Source organism: Equus quagga, chromosome 16 (assembly GCF_021613505.1).
Source record: "Equus quagga isolate Etosha38 chromosome 16, UCLA_HA_Equagga_1.0, whole genome shotgun sequence".
NCBI classification, from domain to species: Eukaryota; Metazoa; Chordata; class Mammalia; order Perissodactyla; family Equidae; genus Equus; species Equus quagga.
The window spans coordinates 39,588,212-39,612,404 of record NC_060282.1 but is presented as its reverse complement, the minus strand read 5'-3'; the positions used below and the strand labels follow the sequence as shown (position 1 = coordinate 39,612,404).

The 24,193-nt window shown below is 40.4% G+C and overlaps 1 protein-coding gene across 3 annotated transcripts in view; it reads left to right on the top strand.

Annotated features, from left to right (window-relative positions):
* MATN2 (matrilin 2) overlaps nt 1-24,193 on the top strand; it is a 138,712-nt gene that overhangs the window by 83,477 nt on the left and 31,042 nt on the right. For all 3 annotated transcript variants that reach the window (XM_046642407.1, XM_046642406.1, XM_046642405.1), the window contains exons 6-7: nt 8,971-9,093; nt 21,004-21,126. In XM_046642407.1, coding sequence (XP_046498363.1) covers nt 8,971-9,093; nt 21,004-21,126 — 246 coding nt within the window. The remainder of the gene's footprint in view (nt 1-8,970; nt 9,094-21,003; nt 21,127-24,193) is intronic.

Genomic DNA, 24,193 nt, shown 5'->3' with positions numbered 1-24,193 from the left:
AGCCAAGCTTTGAGACGTGACCAGAGGAATGGAGAGGGAAGAAGGAAGGGCAGAAAGAAGGCGCCATAAATAAAGGGGAGAAGAAACAGTTTGAGCTTCCACGATTCTGGGAGTGATGGCAACAGCAAAGGAAGAATGATGGGCACAGATTTTTAGAAAAGATAATAAGTAGTTTTAGACAAAATGAGCTTGAAGTTGAGGTGGGACACCAACAAGGACGTGTCAAGAGGGAGCAGAAAACAGAGCTAACACCAGAGGGAGAGGTTAGAACCAATGATGCAGTCAGGAAGCAGCATAGTCTATTTCCTTCTACATTTTAATTTCTGTGTATTTTTTCATTTTAAATGTTTGTTTATGGGGTTTTTTTGCTTGTTGTGAAGGCATCTGGACCTTCAATACAGTGAGACCTGGCCCCAAATCCCAGTTATGCTACTTACTCGTCCTGTGTCTTTGAGTAAGTCATTTAGTTTTCTGACCTCAGTTTTCTCATCTATAATATAGAGTAATAATACCTACATCAGTGGGTTTTGTGAAATTAAATAAGATAATGAGTAAAAGTTCCTAATACACACTAGGCAATTTTCATTATTGTTATTACTACAACATATTATTATCATTTCCTGGCTATCATGAAGTATGGAGTGTGGAGAGAGTGAAGGCCTGAGCCTTGGGTGGTAGCCACATGTAGGGAGCAGGAGGGAGAAGTGGAGGCAGGAAAAATATCCATGAAGGCACAGCCTAAGGGCTGCGGGGAGGTGGAACAGAGAGAATCAGAATCATGAATATGGTGGGAAAGAGAATTTCTAGTCCAGGTCAATATGAATGTCATGCTCCAGTGAAGCCAAAGGGAACAAAACTTAGAGAAAAGCCATGGAACTGAGTCATTGATTCATCTCAGCAAACGGTTCCGAACTCTCTGCCAGGCACTCTGCTAGGCCTTAGGGACACAAAGATGATCAGGAGACCATTGATAATGATCAAGAGGGGTGGGGTAAAGGGCAGATTTCAAGACATAGGGAGTGGGTGGTAAGGAAATGGGGACAACAAGGCCAAACTATTCATTTAAAGACGTTTGCTAGATTCACCATGTCCAGCTACTGGTGAATGGATGCAATGAGTTTCCAGATTCAATACTTCCACAGCAGTGGTTCCAGTATTTTGACTCATCCCAAAATTATGACTGTGACCTGCATGAAAATTCAATTCTTAGCCAGACTAAGGACTTTTTTTGACAACATTCCACACTTCTGAGTTAGTGGAACATTAAATTCAAGTGCCAGAGTCCCATCTCACTAACTGCTCATTTCACTCTGGACTGTACTGAATTTATTTCCACGTTCAGGTGAGCAAGGGTGGATTACTGACTAAGGTCCTCCTTTTGCTTTAGTTGAGGCCCCTTATTTGTAATTCATCAGCCTCCACTAAAGTTGTGTTAATTTCTATCCAAAACTGCATGTTTTTCAAAGACCATATATCTCTGTCTTTGAGGTTGAATTTTCTGCTGTACTTGCTCACCTGGTTTTTACCAACTGCCTTGTCTTTTGGGGTAACTTTGGTCTTGTTTGCATCTTAACTGCCCAAGCAGATTGTAAACCTTTGGGGGCAGAAGCCACTTACTGTACTTTTCATCTGTCATAGAGTGGACTTGAAATATGTTTTCTTGAATCATTGACTGAGGTTGAGTGATTGGTGATAATCTCAAGTATTCATGTTTTTTTTAAAGATCTTTTCCCCTTGAGTGGTTTTTGAATTACAAAATCAATTTTTGCTTATTAAAAAAAGTCAGTGTGCAGACGTGTATAAAGTCAAAACCTGAAAGTCATTCCTCCTCAATTTCATTTCCTGGAGATAATCGCTGCTACAAGCCTGGCTTCTCCTGCCTGCCTTTCTTCTAACACATCTTAGTATGCTATTTGTTTATCATTACCTTCTGGGGGTATAGCACAATGCCTGACACATAGTAATTGCTCAATAGATAGCTATGAAACAAATGAATGGCACTAAGATATCTCTTTACCCTCAAATTCAACCTTATCTGATTAGGGAGGCAGTGTGATAAAAATACAATAAACCACATTGATTGAATGTTGCTAAGTCCTAGGCCCTGTTTGAAATATTTTACATATAATTGCAACAACCCTATGAGGTAGATACTATTGTTATCCACATTTTATAAGTCTTTTAACCTCTCTCTGTTTCATTGGCTTCATCTGTAAATTGAGGATAATAATAATACCTACCTCACTGGGTTGTTGTGAGGGTTAAGTGCGTTAATATATGTAAAGTGCTTAGAACAGTGCTAGATAAATGTTGGTTAATATTATTACTCTCATTATGATGTCCAATACATGGGCAACTGACATACATTAATTGAATCTGAATCTCTATATCCTTTATGAATTTTTTTCTTCTTATGAATGCTTGCATTTCATAATATGTTGATCAAAAGATCATGTTGAGGTCCATACTCAGAATGATATGCAGCATGGGGATTTAGCATGGGATTACCACTGCCATCAAAGCTCTTCTCTATATTCTCCTGTATCAGTTACCCTCAGTGAGGAGGGGATGGTTGATATTTAAGTTGGGAACAAGGGATGGGAGGATTGATTTTTCTATTGAAAGGTCAGATTTTTAATTCATCAGCTAACTTAGCATGTTTCAAGCATGATCTTCCCCAGCCCCTGAAGATGTTAAGTATTGGATTTCTCCTGTCTTAGTTTACTGGGGCTACCATAGCAAAATACCACAGACTGAGTGGCTTGAACAGCAAAAATTTATTTTCTCGCTCTCTGGAGGCTGGGATCAAGGTGCGAGCAGGGTTGTTTCTTCAGAGGCCTCTCTCCTTGACTTGCAGGTGGCCGCCTTCCTGCTGCTCTTCACGTGGTCTTTCCTCTGTGCATGCACATCCCTGGTCCCCTTTTTGTATCCAAATTTCCTCTTCTTCTAAGACAACAGTCGGATTGGATTAGGATCCACCCTGATGGCCTCATCTTAGCTTAATCACCTCTTTAAAGTTCCTATCCCCAAATACAGTCACATTCTGACCAACTGGGGGTTTAGACTCCAACATATGAATTTGGGGTGGGGGAGACAAAATTTAGCCAAGAACACTTCCCTATTATTGTCAAAATCAATAAAATAGTTTCTCTGAGTTTTGAAATACAATCGTGCCCTGGGGAGGAGAGGTTTTATGAATCTGACTCTATGTGTAGTATAATATATACTCCGCAAGTAAATTGGTTCTACCATTTCTCTAAATGACAAATTTGGTTTTTCTTACTCTGTCATCAACAAACTTTAAAACCCAAACGCTCCTCTTTAAAATATCCAGTTTCTACTAATGCCATCCCCTTGCAGACTGATCCCTACTGAGAAACCTTGGAATGTGACCAGATTATAAATCAGAGACCATCAATCTTAACCTTTATTACCTTGCACCAAAGCTTCCTTTATCCTTGGAGACACCTAAGCGATTTCTCACGTTTTAGGCAGTGACTGAACATGGCAAGACTGTTTTCTGACTCTGAGATCTTAGCACTTTGTGATCTGGAGGGCCGAAGAGCTACAGCCAGGGAATTACCCTTTCTGTTTGTAAAGGAGAGTGTAGAAATTTCAGGGAAAATGCCTGGAAAAGGATTTTGTTGAAGCAAATGAGGACTTGGAAGAACACAGCCATCTCTGAGTGACACACAGAGGTCACATCCACACCTCTGTCCCCTAACTTTGGCCTCTCTTTTTACAAGTACAATTTTGCAACCAAGGAAGTTATGCAAAGAACCCAAAACACGTGGCAAAGGATGTCAGAGTTGAACGGACTGGAACTCTCCTGGCCTTAAAAAGCTTTTGGGTTCACATGACTGGAAGTGGACTCCTCCACGTCTAACGCTGTACCAATGGCCTCATCTGCTGTCGCCAGCAGCCTGGCAGTGAGCCAGCGGGCAGCCCTCAAATCAAGGTGGGATTTGACACCTTGGGGTTTTACAGGCATGTGTCGCGGGACCCAGGAATGCTTGAATCCTGCCTTGCCAATCTCTCCTCTCCCCTTCAGTTCCCAGAGAACTGTGCACACAAAGAACAAAGCCAGCATGGAAATCGACGTCCAGGAGAACCCTCTTGTCCCGTGAGATTGGGCCTGTTTTGCCTGATTAAAGGAAAATGTCATCCAAAGAGTGGAATCATAAAAAACTACATATCCAAACCTATCTTAACCATTTTGTTTTTACTTAAAACACTTAAATATACTTTTAAGAAAAATTACTTTTAATTACTCTTTGAAAAATGACTAATTTTAAGTTCATTTGAAAAAGAATATGAGTTTTAAAAATCTTTCTCGAGTATACCATACCCATAATGTGTTGTCTATGATTTTCAGTTTTGGTTTCTTTAAATTGGAGCAAGAATTTGAAGACTTCTGTAAAGCAATCTAAGGGCAGAGCCCTTGTAAATTTTTATGAAATTTTCCCCAAGCTTTGACACTTGTTTCATCCATGCCTGGTTCTACAGCAATTTTGGTTAGGAAATTGCCTTAACTAAGTCTTTCCAAAGCTTTCAACTTAGTTTTTATTTTTAAAAAACTCAATTGATTTAGTGCTATATTTTATTGTTTTTTTATAGTGTTTAAATAAATTGTAATAATATGTACAAATGGCATGTATAAGTTTGGAAACACAAACAACTTTGATGCTTTTTTTTTTTTTGAGGAAGATTAGCCCTGACCTAACTACTGCCAGTCCTCCTCTTTTTTGCTGAGGAAGCCTGGCCCTGAGCTAACATCTGTGCCCATCTTCCTCTACTTTATACATGGGACGCCTTCCACAGCATGGCATGCCAAGCGGTGCCATGTCCGTACCCAGGATCCGAACCGGCAAACCCCGGGCTGCCGAGAAGCAGAACACGCAAACTTAACCGCTGCGCCACCAGGCTGGCCCCCAACTTTGATGCTTTTTAATAGCAGTTCTCAAATTTTAGCAGGCATCAGAGTTACCTGGACAGCTTATTAAAACATATTCCTAGCTCCACACCCAGAGTTTCTGATTCAGTAGGTCTGGAGTGAGACCTGAGAATTTGTATTACTAACAAGTTCCCAAGCATGGTTGATGCAGCTATGTGGTTCACGGACCACACTTTGAGAACCAATGCTTTATAAGCATACAGTTGGCCAATAGGAGAAGTACATAGGTGTTCTAGAGCACAGGTGTTCCACCTAGGCTGCTTTACAAGTGTACAACCCAGCCAAGAGAGAAGCCCACAGGTGTCCTGAAGTGCACGTGTTCTAACAGCCTTGAGCATTTAGCATGCTCTGGGTTTGAGGTCCCATCTTTTCAGAGGGAATGAAAAGCATTGCTTGATCAGGAGCTGGTTAAGTGAAGGTCAATTAAAAGAGCTTCTTCTGTACAACTTTATTAACACCTGATCCAGCACTGGATATTCCATTATAAAGCATTCTGGAAAAAGGTGAGTTTGGAGTATGTGGCTTAAACTTTAGGCCTAGGCAAAGCCTCCAACCTCTCCCTAGTCTAATGTGGGGCCAGCATACTCAGATATCTCTCTAAGGGATAGAGATGGCTGGGTTCATAGATTACACCCCATGGTATGCAAAAGAAAGTTCAAGAGAGAGGTAGAATCTGAGTTTCTGTCTTTTAGGTACAGTGACCTGCCCACTCATGATTGTGGTACTGTCCATGTCCTAGAACTTGGAAGTCAGATTAGCAGCTCTTCTCTTTGGAGGGGATACTAAGAAGTGGGTGGCCAGGAGTAGGATTGACTGACGGCACACACCCATATCGGGGGCTGGGAAATTTTCAAGATGGCGGATCAGGCCCAGCATGAGGAAGTTGGAGGTGGGGAGTATTGACTGCTAACACAGGCCACTGTGGGCCACAGCATGGCCAATTCCTGTGACATGCAGACTGTGGCATGTGCCAGGACTTGGTATCCTTGATCTCAGTGTCCCCAGTTATTTGTTCAATCATCCATTCATTCTTGAAAGATGAGAAATTAACTTTTAGAAGGATTCATTGCTAGCTCAATCTTTAAGTTATGACTCAACTCCAGCAACTGGCTAATGTCGTATGACATTCAGATCCCAAGACTATGCGAATGCCCTATTCCCACCATAATGATTTGTGTATTAAACCCACAAATATTAGGTGCTACTAGCACTCTTTAGGGAGGTAAAGTTATAAAAATGATACTTCAGGGGATGGCCCAGTGGCATAGTGGTTAAGTTTGCGTGCTCCACTTTGGTGGCTTGGCATTTGCCAGTTCGGATCTGGGGCCTGGACCTACACACTGCTCTTCAAGCCAGGCTGTGGCAGTGTCCCATATACAAAATAGAGGAAGATTGGCACAGATGTTAGCTCAGGCCAATCTTACACACACACACACACACACACACACACACACAAATGATACTTTAGATGGAAACTTAATGAAGCCTAAGAGCAAGAGAAAAACAGCAGGTTATTACCCTTGAAAAATCTTTAGCTTTTCGCTTTGAATCTTTTGATCACTATGTTAAGTATGTCATTATCTTCTCAATGGATGGTTTTGCTTTTTTTTTGGTGAGGAAGATCATCCCTGAGCTAACATCTGTGCAAATCTTCCTCTATTTTGTATGTGGGACACTTCCACAGCATGGCTTGATGAGTGGTGTGTAGGTCTGCACCCGAGATCTGAACCCATGAACCCTGGGCCACCGAAGTGGAGCCCACGAACTTAACTACTACACCACCGGGCTGGCCCCAGTTTTGCTTTTTTTCAGTTATACATGGGTATTAATTTTTCAGATTCCATTTCCTTGTTATTATTTACTAGTTTATGATATTAAAATATCCTAAAACATTATAGAGGGAAACACTTTTTAAAGGAAAAAAAAATCATTCATTATTCTACCTCCTTTACACAATAAGCATTTTCATTTGTATTTTCCAGGCTTTCCCTTACAGCTATATTTTACCTGGATATAATCACTGTAAATGTACATTTTTGAGATCTATTTTTTCACTAAATTTTATTTGTCTTCGTATTTACAATTATCATAATTATAATGTTGATGACTGCCTAATGCCCAAAATACTGATCTTCCCCCTCAAAACCTGTTCCACCTGCGTCTTCCCCATCTTGGTTAACAGCAGCTCCATCCTGTCAGTTGCTCACCAAAGTCCCCGGAGTCAGCCTCAATCCCTCTCTTTTTCTCTTGCTCACTTCTAATCCGACAGGAATCCTGTTGCCTTCACCTTCAACCTATACCAAATGTATTAGTTTCCTAGGGCTTCCGTTCCAAAGTACCACAAACTGGACGACGTAAAACAACAGAAACTGATTGCTTCATAGTTCTGAGGCTAGAAGTCTGCAATCGAGGTGCCGGCAGAGCCATGCTCCCTCTGAAACTTGTAGGAGAGGATGCTTCCTTGCTTCTGGTGGTGGCTGTCGATCCTTGGCTTCCTCAGCTTGCAGCTGCATCTCTCCAACCTGTCTTCACACGGTCCTCTCCGTGTGTGTCTGTGTATGCACACGGCATTCTCCCCTTCTTAAAGGTTCACCAGTCGTACTGGATTAGGGCCCAGCCTAATGACCTCATGTTAACTTGATTTTATCTGTAAAGACCCTATTTCCAAATAGGGTCACATTCACAGGTACCAGGATTAGGACTTCAACATATCTCTTGAGGGGCTTAGCCCAGAACACCCAGAACACCACTCCCCTCCCCCGCCCTCTTTCCCACACCATCCTGGTTTAAACCCCCACCATTCCTCACTGGGATTATTGTGATAGCCTCCTAAATGGTTTTCTACTGTTGCATTTGCTCTCTATGGCCTATTCGTGATTCCTTTGTTTAGAACCCTCCAATGACTTCCTACTCACTCAGAGTAAAAGCTCAAGTCCTTGCAGTGGCCCCTGGTCCCTCCTGATCTGCACCCATTCTCCTCTCCCACCTCTCTCTCTGCTCCAGCCACCTGTCCTCCTTGCTGATCCTCCAGCACACTAGACATATGCCTACCTCCTGACTTTGCACTTGCTGTTCCTTTTACCCAGATGCTCCCTCCCAGATATCCTCATGGTTCATACCTCAGTCAAGCCTCTGCCCAATGACCACCTTCTTGGGAGGCCTTTCCTACCACTTCCGTCGCACCACACCCTCCTTCCCACATCCCCACAGTCTCTATTCCTTTTCACCATTTTATTTTTCTCCAGAACACTCTCCACCTTCTAAGAGACTATACTATTTACTTATTTTATTTTTTGCTCAGCACCACCATCCAAACAGAAGCTCCTGGAGGACTGAAGTTGTTGTCTGTCTTCTTACTTGCTCTGTCCTTAGTGCCTAAAGCAGTGCCAGGCTCAGAGTCAGTGCTCAGTAAATATTTGTAGAATTAATGAGAAATAGGCCAGTGCATTTTCTTATGTCACGAAATCATTTACCCTTATTAAATGTTCATCTTATTTTCCAGAATTTTCCTGTCACAGTGAATAATACTGCTCTAAATAGCTTATTCCATATGGTTCATTTTCCTCTTTTTTCAATGATTTCTTTGGGTCACACTTCCAGAGTGAACATTGTCAAATGTCCTTCCAAAAGGATTTTTATCAATTTCTAGTGCCACTCATCATTAATAACTGTTTCCGTGCCACTTTTCCACCATTGGGTTTTATCTTGTCTTTATTTTTGCAGTTTACTGGGTGTAAATGTATCCTGTGATTGTTTTGATTTGCATTTCTTTAACTTAGAAATACAATTGTTTGCATGTTCTTTAGTTTTCTTCTGACATAAATTGCATGATCTAGACTCCTGATTTTTTTTTTTGGAGGGAGGGAGGCCTTGAATTTGTATTTGTTTATCCATACTCTGGTTTTGGGAAACAATAGTAATCCTTATTTATATCTATTATAAGTATGCTTCCATTCTACCATTTCCTTTACCTCTGTTTGTGTTTCTACTTAAACTCTGTGTTTTAATCTTTACAGCTGTGGACTACTGTGCCTCAGAAAACCACGGATGTGAACATGAGTGTGTAAATGCTGACAGCTCCTACTTTTGCCGGTGTCCTAAAGGATTTGCTCTTAACCCAGATAAAAAAACATGCACAAGTAAGTTATGCACAAAAAAAATTTATTTTTGGTGCTACTACTATGGGCTGTGGGGCCATGGCAATCTCCCAAGCATAGCGCAGCATGGGATTGTGCGCTGGGCAGTCTAATACCTCTGGGTCCTGTTCCTCCTTTGTCAGGCTTTCTTAACTTGTCCTAAGATCGTAGCCCACTCTAGCTCAACTTCATCCTTCAAGGCATTTGATGAAAGTATCTTTTAACAGAGACCACATGGGGGAGAGTTCTTCTAGCATCTGCTGAGCATGCTGACAATCAAACCATCTTACTTCATGCTGGCTCAGCCTGGCTGTTCCCATCAGTATTAATAGGGCTTCAGAAATATTTTCATTGAAGCTTTGTGGCTTGTGGGCTTCAGCTCTGACTCCACACAAGTACAGGAAAATCGCTGAGCCAAAAGGAGTTGAGTGTGGCTGCTCCTGGGTGAGGAGGGGTAGGTGGAGGGCAGTTTGCTGAGAACTGATCATTTTTTGTTTGAGCTATTGAGTTCTATTTGATTTTAGCTATACACATACGAATCGGAGTTAGCTTTAGCTCCCGAAACCTAACCACAAAGATTGATAAAGGTGATCACTAGTTTTGTAAAAGGATTCCAAAAGCGTTCTTTCGAATGTAAAGGTCTGTCAGAGCGCTTAAGGGATTGTGTATGGAACCTCTCCTATAGAAAGGTTCACCTGAGAGAAGCTTGTTTTTAAAGTATTAGGGCCCAGCATATTTTAAAAGTGAAAACTAATAGCAATTTAGAATGTCACCTCTGAAATATGCATCAATGAGACAATAGGATTTCAATTCATAAAAAGTTCCTATACCCAAAACCTTTCTAAAATGCATCTATTATGTAAAGCAGGATATACCTGCACAGTGTTTTTAAAAGCATCCCCCAAAACCTCCTGAAACATAAGCTTACTCTTCAATCCCTAAATATCCACAGCTTACAAACACCAGAGCTGGAGGCAGGGGTGGACTATGGAATTGTAAGGGGCACATTAAGTCGAAAACACGCATTGCTGGAGCCCTAACCACGTGCCAATAGCAATGAATAAGACAAGGTCCCTCCTGGAGGAGAAGATTATCTTGGCTCAGTGTTGACAATACAGCCATCATTCACCAAGCAGAGAGGGTGACATTGGGGGTTCGGGAGGAGGAAAGATGTGCAAAGATGTGAGCCAGACAGCTTCATATCCACACACAGCACAGTTGTTTATTGAGAGAATAAGTGAACGAATGAATGGACCGCTCTGTTTCTAGTCTCCCTTCCCTCCTGAATGTTCTGAACTATAAACTAGTGGCCTGGGCTGTGGTAATGGCTGGGGACTCGTGGCTGCTGGGCTGATGAGTCAGTTCTCTCCATCAAAGGGGAGGCCATGTGCTGCCAAGGGGCGGCCTTGGCCTCCGTTCAAATTCCAGCTGCTCTGCTTTTTCACTGGGTGGTCTTGGACAAGTTATTTATGCCTCAGTTTCCTCAGCTGTAATAGGGGATGATAATACTGCCTACTTCGCAGCATTATCTTGAAGACTAAATCCATATAAACCATTTAGCAAATTGCCTAGTGCTGAGTACGTTCTTGTAAGGGATGATAGTGGCTTCAACGACTTTAAATTGGTATTTATTGAGCATATGCCACATGTTTGAGCTAAGTTTTATAGTGCATAAAAAATTCAAGCCTTGGCCCCAAGCTTCCACTGGAAGTTGGTGGGGGACACAAGCCACACAGAGCAGCTCAGTCACCATACAAGGTGTTATATGACCACAGTGGGCCCAGAGTGTGATGCAGACAAGACCTACAGCGTGAGTTAAGGGAAGGAGGAGACCGGTGGGACTAGAATAGGTGGGGATGCTGCTGCCTTCCCGGGATGAGGCCTGGAGGAAAACTCTTATCCTATCCACTCTCCTTCCTCCCTCTGCAGAACTCCTTCCCTCGCTGGGGTCACCAGATTTCCACTCCCAGCCCCAGTTCCCCGAGCCTCACCCTCACCCCCATACTGTGGCTCAGTATGTCTCCTATCCCAGAATCTTTGGGATGTGGAGAATGACAAGCCCCAGGATGGTGCAGGCAAAGAGACCCTGGAAGTAGATTCTGCAGTGCAGGGGGACTGGGAGAGGAGGTCTGGCTGGAGTCAGGAGAGGACTGGTCCAGCTGTGAGGTCTCATCAACAAGGCACAGAGCCCAGCAGTGCAGCTGTGTCTGGACCCTGTCAGAGTCCAGAAGTGGGCCGCCCCCCTGCGTGGGCAGAGGAGAGTGCTGGGCAATCAGAGGGCTCTGGGCAGCCAGCATCAGGGAGATGTGTCCCCTAGAAGAGGAACCCCCTTCCTACTATGCTTGGGGGCAGGGCAGGGAGCCAGACCTGGGGAGGGGACTGGCAAGAGAAGGAGACACCAGGAGCACTTGGAAAGCTGTGCGAGGAGGAAATGAGGCAAAGCCCAGTTGTAAGAACTGAGACACTTGGGAGTGCTCCAGATCTGTGGCAGGGACAAGAGCAAGAACTGGGAAACGGGGTCCAGTTAAAATGACAGAAACGCAGGATGGAGGCAGAAGCTCAGAATCAAGGCAGGGATCCTGTTAGTGATTAATGAGGCATTGCCTCAGCTTCTAGCCAAATCAGCCTGGCTGCTGCTGTGAAGTTGAGAGATTGAAAAAAAATTTTCCACTTCTCATAAACTTGCAAGAAATGAAATAAAAGATACTCAGTTCCTTAAATTTCAGGCTCTATTTTTAACCAAAAGCATATCTGAATGCTAATCCAATTTGTAAATGTGCAATTATTGTCTAAAAAAGTAGACTAGTCAATGTAATATAGAGAGCATGATTAATTTATGATTAAGCCAAAATGTACATAATAGAGCTTTATGTTCCTGAACAAATAGTATAATTTAAAATATGTAAGTAGTGTTCAAAAAGCACCACTTTTTATATCAATTTCTTCCCCTAAAGCAATCCATCCAAATCTATCTGAATATTTTCTCAAAGGGAGGAGGGTAGAAACATGCAGGTACCATCAACTTGCAAAATATTGGCAAGGCTTTTTTTTTTACTGTGCTAAAATATACATAATACAAAATTTACCACTGTAATCAGTTTTAAGTGTACAGTTCAGTGGCATTAAGTACATTCAGGTTGTCGTGCAACCATCACCACTATTTACCTCCAGAACTTTTTCATCTCCCCAAACTGAAACTCGGTACCCATTAAATAATGACTCCCCATTCCCTCCTCCTCCCCCGAACCCCTGACCAACACCATTCTACTCTCTGTCTCCGTGAATTTGACTGCTCTAGGAACCTCATATAAGTGGAATCATGCAATGTTTGTCATTTTGTGACTGGCTTTTTCACTTAGCGTAATGTCTTCAAGGTTCATCCATGTTGTCGCATGTGTCAGAATTTCCTTCCCTTTTAAGGCTGAATACTATTTCATTGTATGGATAGACCACATTTTATTTATCCAGACACCTGTCAATGGACACTTGGGTTCCTTCTCCCTTTTGGCTACTGCAAATAATGCTGCTGTGAACTTGGGTGCACAAGTATCTGTTCAAGTCCCTGCTTTCACTTTTTGGGGGTATATACTTAGAAGTAGAATTGCTGGATCATGTGGTGTCAAGACTCTTTGAGATCTAATTTGAAATCACTACTCCTGAGCCATGCATGAGACTCTCAGATGTTCAGGGTCTTCGCGTGGGAAAGATAGAAGACTTCAGTCTACTGGACAGGGATTCATGTCTTTGGTATTAAGGAAACTTTGGGTTTCACATCTAATGTCTTATCATCTAGTACCTGTAATCATGAGTAAAGGCAGTTGTGGACATCATATTTTGCGTGTTGCTATTTATTATTTAATGACTTTGAGATCATTATACTCATTATTTTTCAGACTCCGTTGATAACTTGGTTGGCATTTCCATCCTTATTTTTCAAATAAGAATGCTTTGCACAAAGTAAAATACTAAATGAATATTTGTACTTGCGTAAGAAACATAGAAAAAGGAAATGATTTTATACCGAATCAGCAATGGAAGAACTAGAATGTGTCAGTCTTTGGGATTCCTGGCCAGCTCAGTTGGAAGGGGCCTTGAAGTTCAACCTAGGTCTGGTGCAACCACCCATCCTACAGTGTACCCAGCATGCCATCATCCAACCTGCACTTGAATACCCCCACTGACAGGACACTCGCTCTACTCCATACAGTGCATTCCACTTTGTGCAGCTCTGACTCTTGGAAAGAGATTTCTTAAACTGAGTAGATATCTACTTCTTTGCATTTTGAGACTAACAGAACAAATTGAGCTTCTCGCATCTTCTTGGCCACTAAAAATGAGTCACATCAGGCTAACTTTATTTCATTTAGTAGACTAACCAGGCATAGAAAATGTGGTAGCAGCTCTCTAGATTTTAATAGACATTTGACCAATTTTCTAATGAGAGCCCTGTGCCCCATGGAGCAGGTGGAGAAATGTGTGCTGGATGCAGGAATAATTGGTTAGATTTGTAATTGGCTGACTGTCTGTACCCAGAGGATGATTGCTGAATCGAGATCCTCCTGGAGGGAGGCTTTTAAATAGCCTGGTGGGAAGAAGCCTCAAGGAGGGCATGAGAACTGTCTTCCATTCTTAGTGACCCTTGGTTGGTTCTTGCTGGGCAATGTTTATGCAACTAAACCCTCACAAAGCACTCCATTAAGAGTAATACCAATAATCATTTATTCATTCAAAAAATATTTGTTGAGCACCTACTATATGCCAGATACTGTTGGAGACACTGGGCATGCAGTGGTAAATAAAACAGAGCAAAAGACCTCTCTCCTTATGGAGTTTATGTTCTATCAGAGCAGGGTGAGAGAAGAATACAGGTCTCAATGAGAAAGTGCCATTTGATCAAAGACTTGAAGGAGGTGAGGGAAGGAGGAGACCTTTGAGGCAGAGGAAACACAGCACCAGTGCCAAGGTCCTGAGGCAGGAACTGTGAGGCCTGGCAATGTTGAGGGACAGCAAGGAAGTCTGCCTGACTGGAATAGAGTGAGAGACGGTGATGCAGGTGTTGTGGTCCTTAAAGCATATGGCCTTGCCCTCTCCACAGGCATACCTTCACTTCTTATCTCCCCAAAATCCAGTGATCCCTTGAGCTCATAATCACTCCCCTATACTGAGATCCCAAACTGGCTTTGTTTTGTGTTTTGGATATAGACATCTGATGCCATACATATTGTTCCCAGCAATGTTCCCTGATTATTTTCTTCTCCAAATTACTGGGCACCTCCCACACTGTTCTTTTTTCTATATTATTTCTTCCATTTTCCATGGCAACTAGTTTTGCAATTATGAATGTGTACATTTATTTTTAATACTTTTTCTGATTACAAAAGTAACATGTTCATTGTAGAAAACTGGATAGTAGAGAAATGAAATTGTATAAAATGAAATGATCTGTAATCTCATCACCCAGAGATAACCATTGTTAATAGTGATTTGTACATTTCTCTCCAGGCTTTTTTTAATGCATATGGGTATATTTTTAGAGAGTTGAGGTCATATAGTATAACATTAAATCATGAACATTTTCACATGTCATTTAAACTTTATCAAAAACATTTTAATGTCTGCATGACATTTGATCATTTGTAGATATCACAATTTGTTCAACAGGTTTTTTCTTGGCTGTTCAAATTGTATTGTGATAAACATCTTTGCACATAAATCTTTGCATTTCTGATCATTTTCTTAGGAATGAAACATAAAAGGAAATTTGTTGAGTCAAAGACTATTAACATTTTTAAGGTTTTGGATGTATATTGCAAAATTATTTTCCAAAAGCTTTGCACTAATTTATACACTTCTGTAAGTGTGTTGAGGAGGCAATTTTTAAGATTTTTGCTAACTTGCTAACAGAAAATTTTTTTCATTTCTTTATCTATTATCGTGTCTTTACTTACCTTTTCTTCATAAAATTATGTGGTTATATATATCCAATTTATAAATATATAATTTTTGGTGGTGTTATTTGATTAATGAACAATCTGCTCCAATATAAAAGATTATAAGTGATTCCTATAAGCTCCATGAGGCAAAAGATCTGCCTTTTTGCCCACTGGTGATCCCAGTGCCTATCCATTATAGATGTTCGGAGAATATTGAGTGGATGTGTAAATAAATGAACAGTGAGGTTAACACTCCTTCATGTAATTACTAGACATTCAAAAGAAAGGAAATAATAAATACATGAGTGAAAATAAAAGAAATAGAGAACAGAGAACCAATAGAGAAACTGGTAAAACCAAGAGGTGATTTTTTGAGATCAATAAAATTGATAAACCTCTAACCAGACTGGTCAGAGGAAAAAAAGAGAAAACACAAATTACCAATATCAGGAATGAGAGAGAGGACATCACTACAGATCATGCAAACCTTGAAAAGATAATAAGGGAAAATAATGAACAAATTTATGTCAGTAACTTCAGCAACTTAGTTTAAATGGACAAATTCCTTGAAAGACACACACTACTGAAGAAATAGATGAATAGGTCTCTGTCTGTTAAAAAATTAAACTTGGACTTAAACCTTCCCACAGAGAAAACTCCAGGCCTAGTTGGCTTAACTGATGAATTATACCAAACATTTGAGGAAGAACTCATATGAGATTCTACAAATTCTTCCAGAAAACTGAAGAGGAGGAACATTTTTTAATGTATTCTATGAGGCCTACCATTACTCAGATACCAAAACCAGAAAAAGACACTGCAAGAAAATAAAACTACACACAAATGTCCCCTATGAAATACATGCAAAAGTTCCTTAAATAATTTTAGCAATCAAATTACACAATATCTAAAAATGGTAATACATCATGACCTAGTGGGATTTATCCTAGGAATTCAAGGTTGGTTTAACATTCATAACTTGATCAAAATTAATTCACAATATTAACATACTAAAAAGCAAAAACCATATGATCCATCTCAATAGATACAAAAAAAGAGCATTGGACAAGATTTAACATTCATTTATCATTTTAAAAAAACCTCTCAGCAAATTAGAGTGAAGGTAACTGCCTCAATTTGAAAATGCATCAGTGAAAAAGCCATCAGCTAACATCATATTTAATGATGAAAGACTGAATGCTTTCCTTATAAGATTGGGAACAAAATAAGATATCTACTCTAACCACTTCTATTTAGCATTGTACTAAAGATTCTAGCCAGTGTAGTAAGGAAGGAAAATGAAATGGAATCTAGATTGGAGAGGAAGGATTAAAACCATCTTTATTGACAGACGACATGATCATCTATGTAGAAAATCCAATGGAATCGACAAAAACACTACTAGAACTATTAAGTGAGTTTAGCAAGACTGCAGGATACAAGGTCAATATACGAAAACAACTATTTTTGTGTACTTTCAATCGAAAATCAAAAGTTAAAATTAAAAAATAGCATTTACAATAGTATCAAAAATATGTAATCACTAGGGATAAACTTGACAAAAGATATGAAAGACTTGTACACTGAAAGCTACAAAATATTGCTAAGGGAAGTTAAAGAACACTTAACTAAACAGATATATCATGTTTGTGAATTAGAAGACTCAATATTGTTAAGATGTCTGTCCTTTCCAAATTAATCTGTAGGTCAAAGCAGTATCTATCATAATTATAGTATGCTTTTTTGTAGAAAGTGACAAGCTGATTCTAAAACATGTGGAAATGCAAAGGACTAAAATAGTCAAATTAATTTTGAAAAAAGATGAACAAAGTTGGAGGACTTAAACTACCTGATTTTTAAGACTAATCATGAAGCAACAGTAATCAAGATAGTGTGGTATTGGAGTAAAGATGAACATATAGATCAATGGAACAGAATAGAGTCCAGAAATAGACCTACATATATATGGTGGAATGATTTTCAGCAAAGGTGCCCAGGTATTTCATGGGGGAAAGGATGATGTCTTCAACAAATGGTGCTGCAACGATTAGATTGCCATATGCCAGAAGAAAAGCGACTTGACCCTTACCTCACACCACATACAGAAATTGCCTTGAAATGGATTTTAAAGTTAAATATAAGAGTGAAAACTATAAAAATTCTAGAACAAATAGGAGAAGATCTTTTTGACCCTGGTTTGGGCAAATGTATCTTAGTTAGGACACAAAAAGCACAAACTATAAAAATAAAAAATGAATAAATTGAACTTCAGAATTAAAACTTCCATTCTTCAAAAGATACTATTACTAAATGAAAAGATAAGCCACAGACAGGGAAAAAATATTTGCAAAATGTTTATCCAACAAAGGATTTGTATTTAGAATATATAAAGAACTCTTAAAACTTAATAATAAGGAGACAAACAACCTAATAAAAATGTGCAAAAGATTTGAACAGATACTTCACCAAAGAAAATATAGATGGCAAATAAGCATATGAAAATACATTCAACAGTATTAGTCATTAAGGAAATGCAAAATAAAACCACAATGAGATAACTACTACTACACCTAACGGAATGGCTAACATTACCAAATGTTGATGAGGGTGTGGAGCAACTGGAACTCTTGTAAACTGCTGACAGGAATGTTGAAGAGATTAAGCATGCATCTACCATATGACCCAGACATTTTACTCCTAGATGTTTACGCAAGAAAAGTGAAAGCATATGTGTACACAAAGACTTGTATATGAACGTTCATAACTGCTTTATTTGTGATAGCCCAAAACTGGAAACAACTCAAATACCACCAGAAGGTGAATGGATAAGCAAATTGTGTATGTCCATATAATGAAATACGACTCCACAATAAAGAGGAACAAACCATTGACATACACATGAACATGGATGAATCTCAAAATAATTATGATGAATGAAAGAAGCCAGACCAAAAAGAATACATTCCATATGATTCCACTTTTATAAAATTCTAGAAAATGCAAACTAATGTATCTTGACAAATAGAAGATTAATGATTATTTGGGGTAGAGGGAGTGGGGAAGAAAGAATTAGAAAGGGGCACAAGGAAACTTTTGAGAGTAATGCTTAAGTTAATTATCTTGGTCGAAGTGCTGGTTTCAGGAAGCATAGGTACATCAAAATTTGTCAAATTGTTCGTCTTAAATATGTGGAGTTTATTTTTTGTTAATTTTCGCTCAATGAAACATAGAACACTCTGTGACGATGAAACTGTTTCCTACCTGTTCTGTACGATGTGCCAGTCAGAAGCTACCAGGGCCATTGAGCACTTGAGATCTGGCCAATGCAACTGAGGGACTCAATTCTTTTTTTTTTTCTTCTTCTTCCCAAAGCCCCCCAGTACATAGTTGTAATATTCTAGTCGTGCTTCTGGTCGTGCTATGTGGGACGCCTCCTCAGCATGGCTTGATGAGTGGGGCCATGTCCATGCCCGGGATCCGAACCCACAAAACCCTGGGCTGCCGAAGTGGAGCACACAAACTTAACCACTCGGCCACGGGGCTGGCCCCTCAACTCTTAATTTTATTTAATTTTAATCAATTTTAATTTAAATAGCCACATTAGACAACATCGTTCTAGGTTAAAGGAGGCTAAGCATATATGAAAACTAAATATAATCTCTGACCCTACACTGGATCCTGTACTGGAGGGTGAAAAATGCTATAAAGAACATTATTAGAGCAACTGACAAGGCTAGAATACAGATGTAGATTAAATGGAAGTATTGTATCATTGTATATTTATAAAGTTTATAGCTGGACTGTGGTTATACAGACGGTCCTCAACTTACAATGGTTTGATTTACGATTTATTGACTTTACAATGGTGCGAAAGGGATATGCATTCAGTAGAAACTGTACTTCGAATTTTGAAGTTTGATCTTTTCTCTGACTAGCAATATGCGGTGCGATCCTCTCTCGTGATGCTGGGCAGTGGCAGCGAGCCACAGCTCCCGGTCAGCCACGTGATCACAAGGGTGAACAACAGATACACTTACAACCATTCTGCACCCATACAACCTTTTCACTTTCAGTACAGTATGCAATAAATTATATGAGATGTTCAACACTTTATTATAAAGTAGGCTTTGTGTTAGATGATTTTGCCTAACTGTAGGCTAATGTAAGTGTTCTGAGCACGTTTAAGGTAGGCTAGGCTAAGCTATGGTGTTCGGTAGGTTAGGTATATTAAATACATTTTTGATTTATGGTATTTTCAACTATGATGGGTTTATCAGGATATAGCCTTGTAAGTTGAGGAAGATCTGTATAAGAACATATCCCTGCTTTTAGGAAGCACACATGGCATTTGAGGCAAAAGGACCAGGATGTATCTAACTTATCCTCAAATAGTTCAGAGAGGTGAGCAAATGATAAAGCAAACAGGGTAAAAAATTAACACAGATGAATCTGGGTAGAGGGTATATAGATGTTTCTTGTACCTACTTTCATATATTTTTATGTTTACAACTTTCTATAACTTTGAAATAGTTTCCAAAAAAAAAGAGTTCTTTTAGTACTTTTATATGCAATTATGACATTGCAGTTATATTTTTTTTAAAGCATTCTAGTCTTTTAAGGGTACTTTATGAAATATTTATGGACAAAATTATGTAAAGTCTGGGGTTTGCTTCAAAGTAATATGGAATCCTAATATGGGGGATGGGAGTATAGCTGAAACAAGTTCAGCCATAGATTGAGTCTCTTGAAGCTGAGTGATGTATATATGGATTTATCATACTATTCTGTCCACTTTTGTATATGTTTGAAATTTCCGTGACTTTCAACTGGGAAGAAATGACATCTTCTCAATGTTTTTCCTTTCACAACATTGTGTGCCTTTCTCTTACTTACTTTGTTTCCTTTGGTAATGGCTAGGAAAACTCATTTATAGCAAACTCTTCACTATGAGAATGACATATGTAATTAAAACAATAAAAATCCTCATCAAAACAAAAAGATTTCTTTTAAGACCCAGTCAGTGGCCAATCATTTCAGCCAATTTTAAGCAATGCGTCCAAGTTCCACTATAGCAATATACTTTGATCAGACACTTCAAGAGAAGTCTCTTTCCATACCTGAAAATAGCTATACAAGAGGCCGCCCCGGTGGCATAGTGGTTAAGTTCCTGTGCTCTGCTTCAGCAGCCTGGGATTCACAGGTTCAGATCCTGGGCACGGACCTACACACCACTCATCAGGCTATGCTGTGGGAGCATCCCATAGACAAAGTAGAGGAAGACTGGCAACAGATGTTAGCTCAGGACCAATCTTCCTCACCAAAAAACAAAAAAAACCTCAGTAAAATCTCATTATAAAAAATTCCTGTAACTTCTTTTTTCCTGAATATTTTGGTTTAAATTAATTTGTACCCAGTGATCACAAGACTGTGAAACATTGAGAAGATTTAGGTGCAGATGAGTCCAGACATGTAAGGAAGGAGGTATTTTGCGCTCAGAACATCTTTGCCTTTCACTACTAGACCTTCTTTTTCCCAGGATCTGATTTTGTATCCTACTGTTCAGCTCAGTGTTTGACGAGTTTAAGTGGTTGGAAGTTTGACTTTGGGAAGATTTCATTGCTTTGATTGTATAAATTCCATGAAACATTCAGTTACGCTCTCTCTTCCCAGCCTCTGACATGAAAAATACCCAATGACACTCTCATTTTAGTGACTCTTACATGAAGCAAGACAAGAAAACCACCCTCGCAAATTTGTTTGTTGCATAAACATTTTGTAACATGTCAAGGAAGTTCTCTTACTCGGGGGTCATATCCTTAAACATGTAAATGGCCTAACTGAGAGATCCCTTCATGGCGTGATTGTTTGAGGTCACGGGAATTTATCTGTTTAGAAAAAGTTAAGACTGAAAATCCCTTGGTTTTCCTATGCTAGATTTATCATTTTGTTGGCCATTTTTATGATTTTTCTTTCTTCCCAGAGATAGACCACTGTGCCTCGCGTAATCACGGCTGTCAGCATGAGTGTGTTAACACAGATGATTCCTATTCCTGCCGCTGCCTGAAAGGCTTCATGCTGAATCCAGATAAGAGAAGCTGCAGAAGTAAGTTGCACTGGGTGTTGGAGAAGGGCCTGTTCCGCTGAGTGCCCCGCTGGTTTTCCTTTTCCTTGAAAATCTTAAGCAGATATACTTGTACTCAGAATTTGTGTTTACTAACATGATTCTGCCCTTTATTTTACCTTTTGGCTCACCTGATCCTGTGAGGGCGATGATTTGTAGAGGTTGAATAGATGAGGTCTGCCCATTGGATTCATTTAATAAAGTTGAGGCCCAAGTTGCAGCTCCTACCTGTCTAAAATAAGGGCGCACTCTCCTCCCTACCCCTAAGACATGTATTTGGGACTTTGCGAAAGAAAAGCCTGGGCCCAGAGACAGGAGGAAAAGGAGCTGGCTTCTTCCAGTCCTACAAGGTAAGACACTTGATGGCTTCTAAGAGGAGGGAACTTGCAGCTCTATCCTCTTTGATATGAAGGAAGAAAAAATATAAGACCTTGAGGCATCCCCACAGCATTCAAGAGGTGCACGGTGTCAGCAGAATGATCTTAAGCATGTGCTGAGTGACTCAAATGCCTGTCATCTGGTACATTAAGGGGCTTGGCCCGGGGTCTAGAGCCTGGACCCCAAATGGGATCTCTTTAAATCAGACTGTCCGTAAGAGACCACTAGAATGGAAGGTCCGAAAGGACAGAGATTCTTATCTTTTTCTTATCGTTGAATTCTCAACGCCTCAAAGTGTTTGGCACATGTAGATGCGAGACAAGATTTATTGAATGTATGAATGAATGAGTAAATGGATCTTTCTGAGATTTATTATCCTGGAGAAATTACAACTATTATTTGAATTACTCAATCTTGTTAGAAAGATGGCCTTTTTAAGGCATGTAAGTTGTGGATTTTTTCAAAAAGTATTCCCGTAGTCAGTCCACACTTATGCACACTGAATTATTCACGTTCTCCTGACAGTGTTGTTTACAGAACTCACTGGAGCTCCCATTTAGGGATGTATTTTCTCATGTGCTTCTTCATTGACTTCTTCCTGATGATATGTACCCCAGTGTTCTGTGTTGGAGGACTGAATTTTCAAAGGTTTGACCGAATATCTCTTTTGAAAAGCACCATGGTCTGTATAGCTGAATCCAGATAAGCCACATTCTGCTTACAGCACATATTAACTTGCATGCTCATTCTAGTAAGTGTTAAACCTTGTACAGTTGCAGAGGCCATATTTTGAAACTGAGCCTCTCTTATAAAAGGTAATTTCCATTGCCTTGCATGGATGCAAACCCTGGAAACATTCAGGCTTTAAATGAGAATTTTATCTGAGAGCATTCAGAATGCAGAAACAATTAGACGGAATATTTTCTGTTAGACCACACACGCATACAATATGTTAGAGGGCCAACATTTCTGGCCTGGCTGCTCCTCTCTGTGCTATTTACACCTTTTTCTAGGGGGGAGTGTGTCAGTGGTTGACTACAACCCGGAAAAATCACTCACAGGTGGACTTACATTTGTGGGCCAAAATCTCTTATGTGGGGGATAATTAGATCTGGTTCAACTCAGACACTCACTGTGGTTTCAAGCTTGACTGTGTGTTACTAATGGAGGGAAAAGGAAACAAGCTAGGCATGTGGCCATCAGTGGAGGGGAATTTGCTTGAAGCTCTGCATCTCTCACTAATGGTTAAAGACTCCCTCGACCTCTGCCACTCCCTCCACATCCTGCCTGGAAGGCATTTGGAATAAGAGGAGGGTCTAAGGCGATAGTCTGACCACCACAAATTGGCCCACAGATGGGTCTGTTTGCAGTAAGGCCCAGTCCAGGGGCCCTAACGCTCATTCATAAATACTCGGTGATTATAGCTCCATTTCCTCTGTAGCCAGGTGTCCTACTTTTTCATCCAAGAAAAACGGAATTTATTTCTAAAACTCGTTGTCCTCATCAGCCCCTCTCCCAACATCCTGCCTCATCGTTACATTTTCCATTGTCTTCGCTGCAAACCCAGCCCTCGACTCCTGAGGTCAGCCTCTTAGAGCCGCCCCTGACTTAATGTTTGCACTCGGTCCATTATGGCAGACAGCTGCTAGCGGAAGTAAGCACTCACTGTCTCTCTGGAGCATTATGTGGAAGAGGGAAGCAAAGAATTTGGGTTTAAAATCAGAGTTTGCTTTTAGGGGTCTGAGGATCTCGAGAGCGTTACAAATCTCAAGCTTAGGGTACAGCCGTTTACATTTACTAGACGGTAGATGGATGTGGGCTATTTTCAAATCTAATAAGAATCTATTTTTCAAAGGAATTTGATGTCATCCTATTTAACTAGGAAAAAAAAAATTCAAAGCAGACGCCTACTGAAGAAAAGAGTCTTGGGCAGAATTTGTTCTTCCTCGACTCCCAGGCATAATTTCTCCTTCTGGAAAGTGCTGTCATTGATTTAGGGCATAAATCATTAAGGCGGTGGTGCAAAGCACAGAAACTGGGACTGCCCTGGCCACGTAGGTGGGGCCCCAGGGTGGAATCAGATGTGGGTGTGACCCCATGTGCTGGGCTCCAGGATTGCTCATGCTGGCACCATGGCTGGTGATCCCTGGAGCTGGAGACATCACACTCTGAAGAGCTGAGGTGCGGTCCACTGGTGGGACGGAGCCATTAGACCTGAGGGCCAGTCTTGGCAGTGTCACTCACACTGGCCCTGTGACCCTGGACAGGCTGCTTTATTTCTCTGGACCTGGATTTCCTAAACCAAAGGAACACAACTTCCTGCTTTAACATTTTGTTGCCTGTCTAATTTTTCTGAAACTTACTATCTGTGCCACTCAGTTGGCTTTATAATTTACTGTCTGGAGTCACTAATCTTTCATGTTTTCATGTCTTTCCTCCTCAGTTAGGTCTCCAACTCTTTTATGAGTTAGCACTCACAAACACTGTTTAATTTGTTATCTGACAGTTCAGCTGTCTGACCACAAAGGGGTTTACTGGACGGACACTCTGGGCTTTACCAGATAAAGCTGCAGCCAAGCCGGACCCATGTGTAGTGCTTCCCGGCCAGTGAGGAGACCGAACCAGATATGGGGTGCATAGTAGCTACTCAGTAAATACTGATTGAATGAAT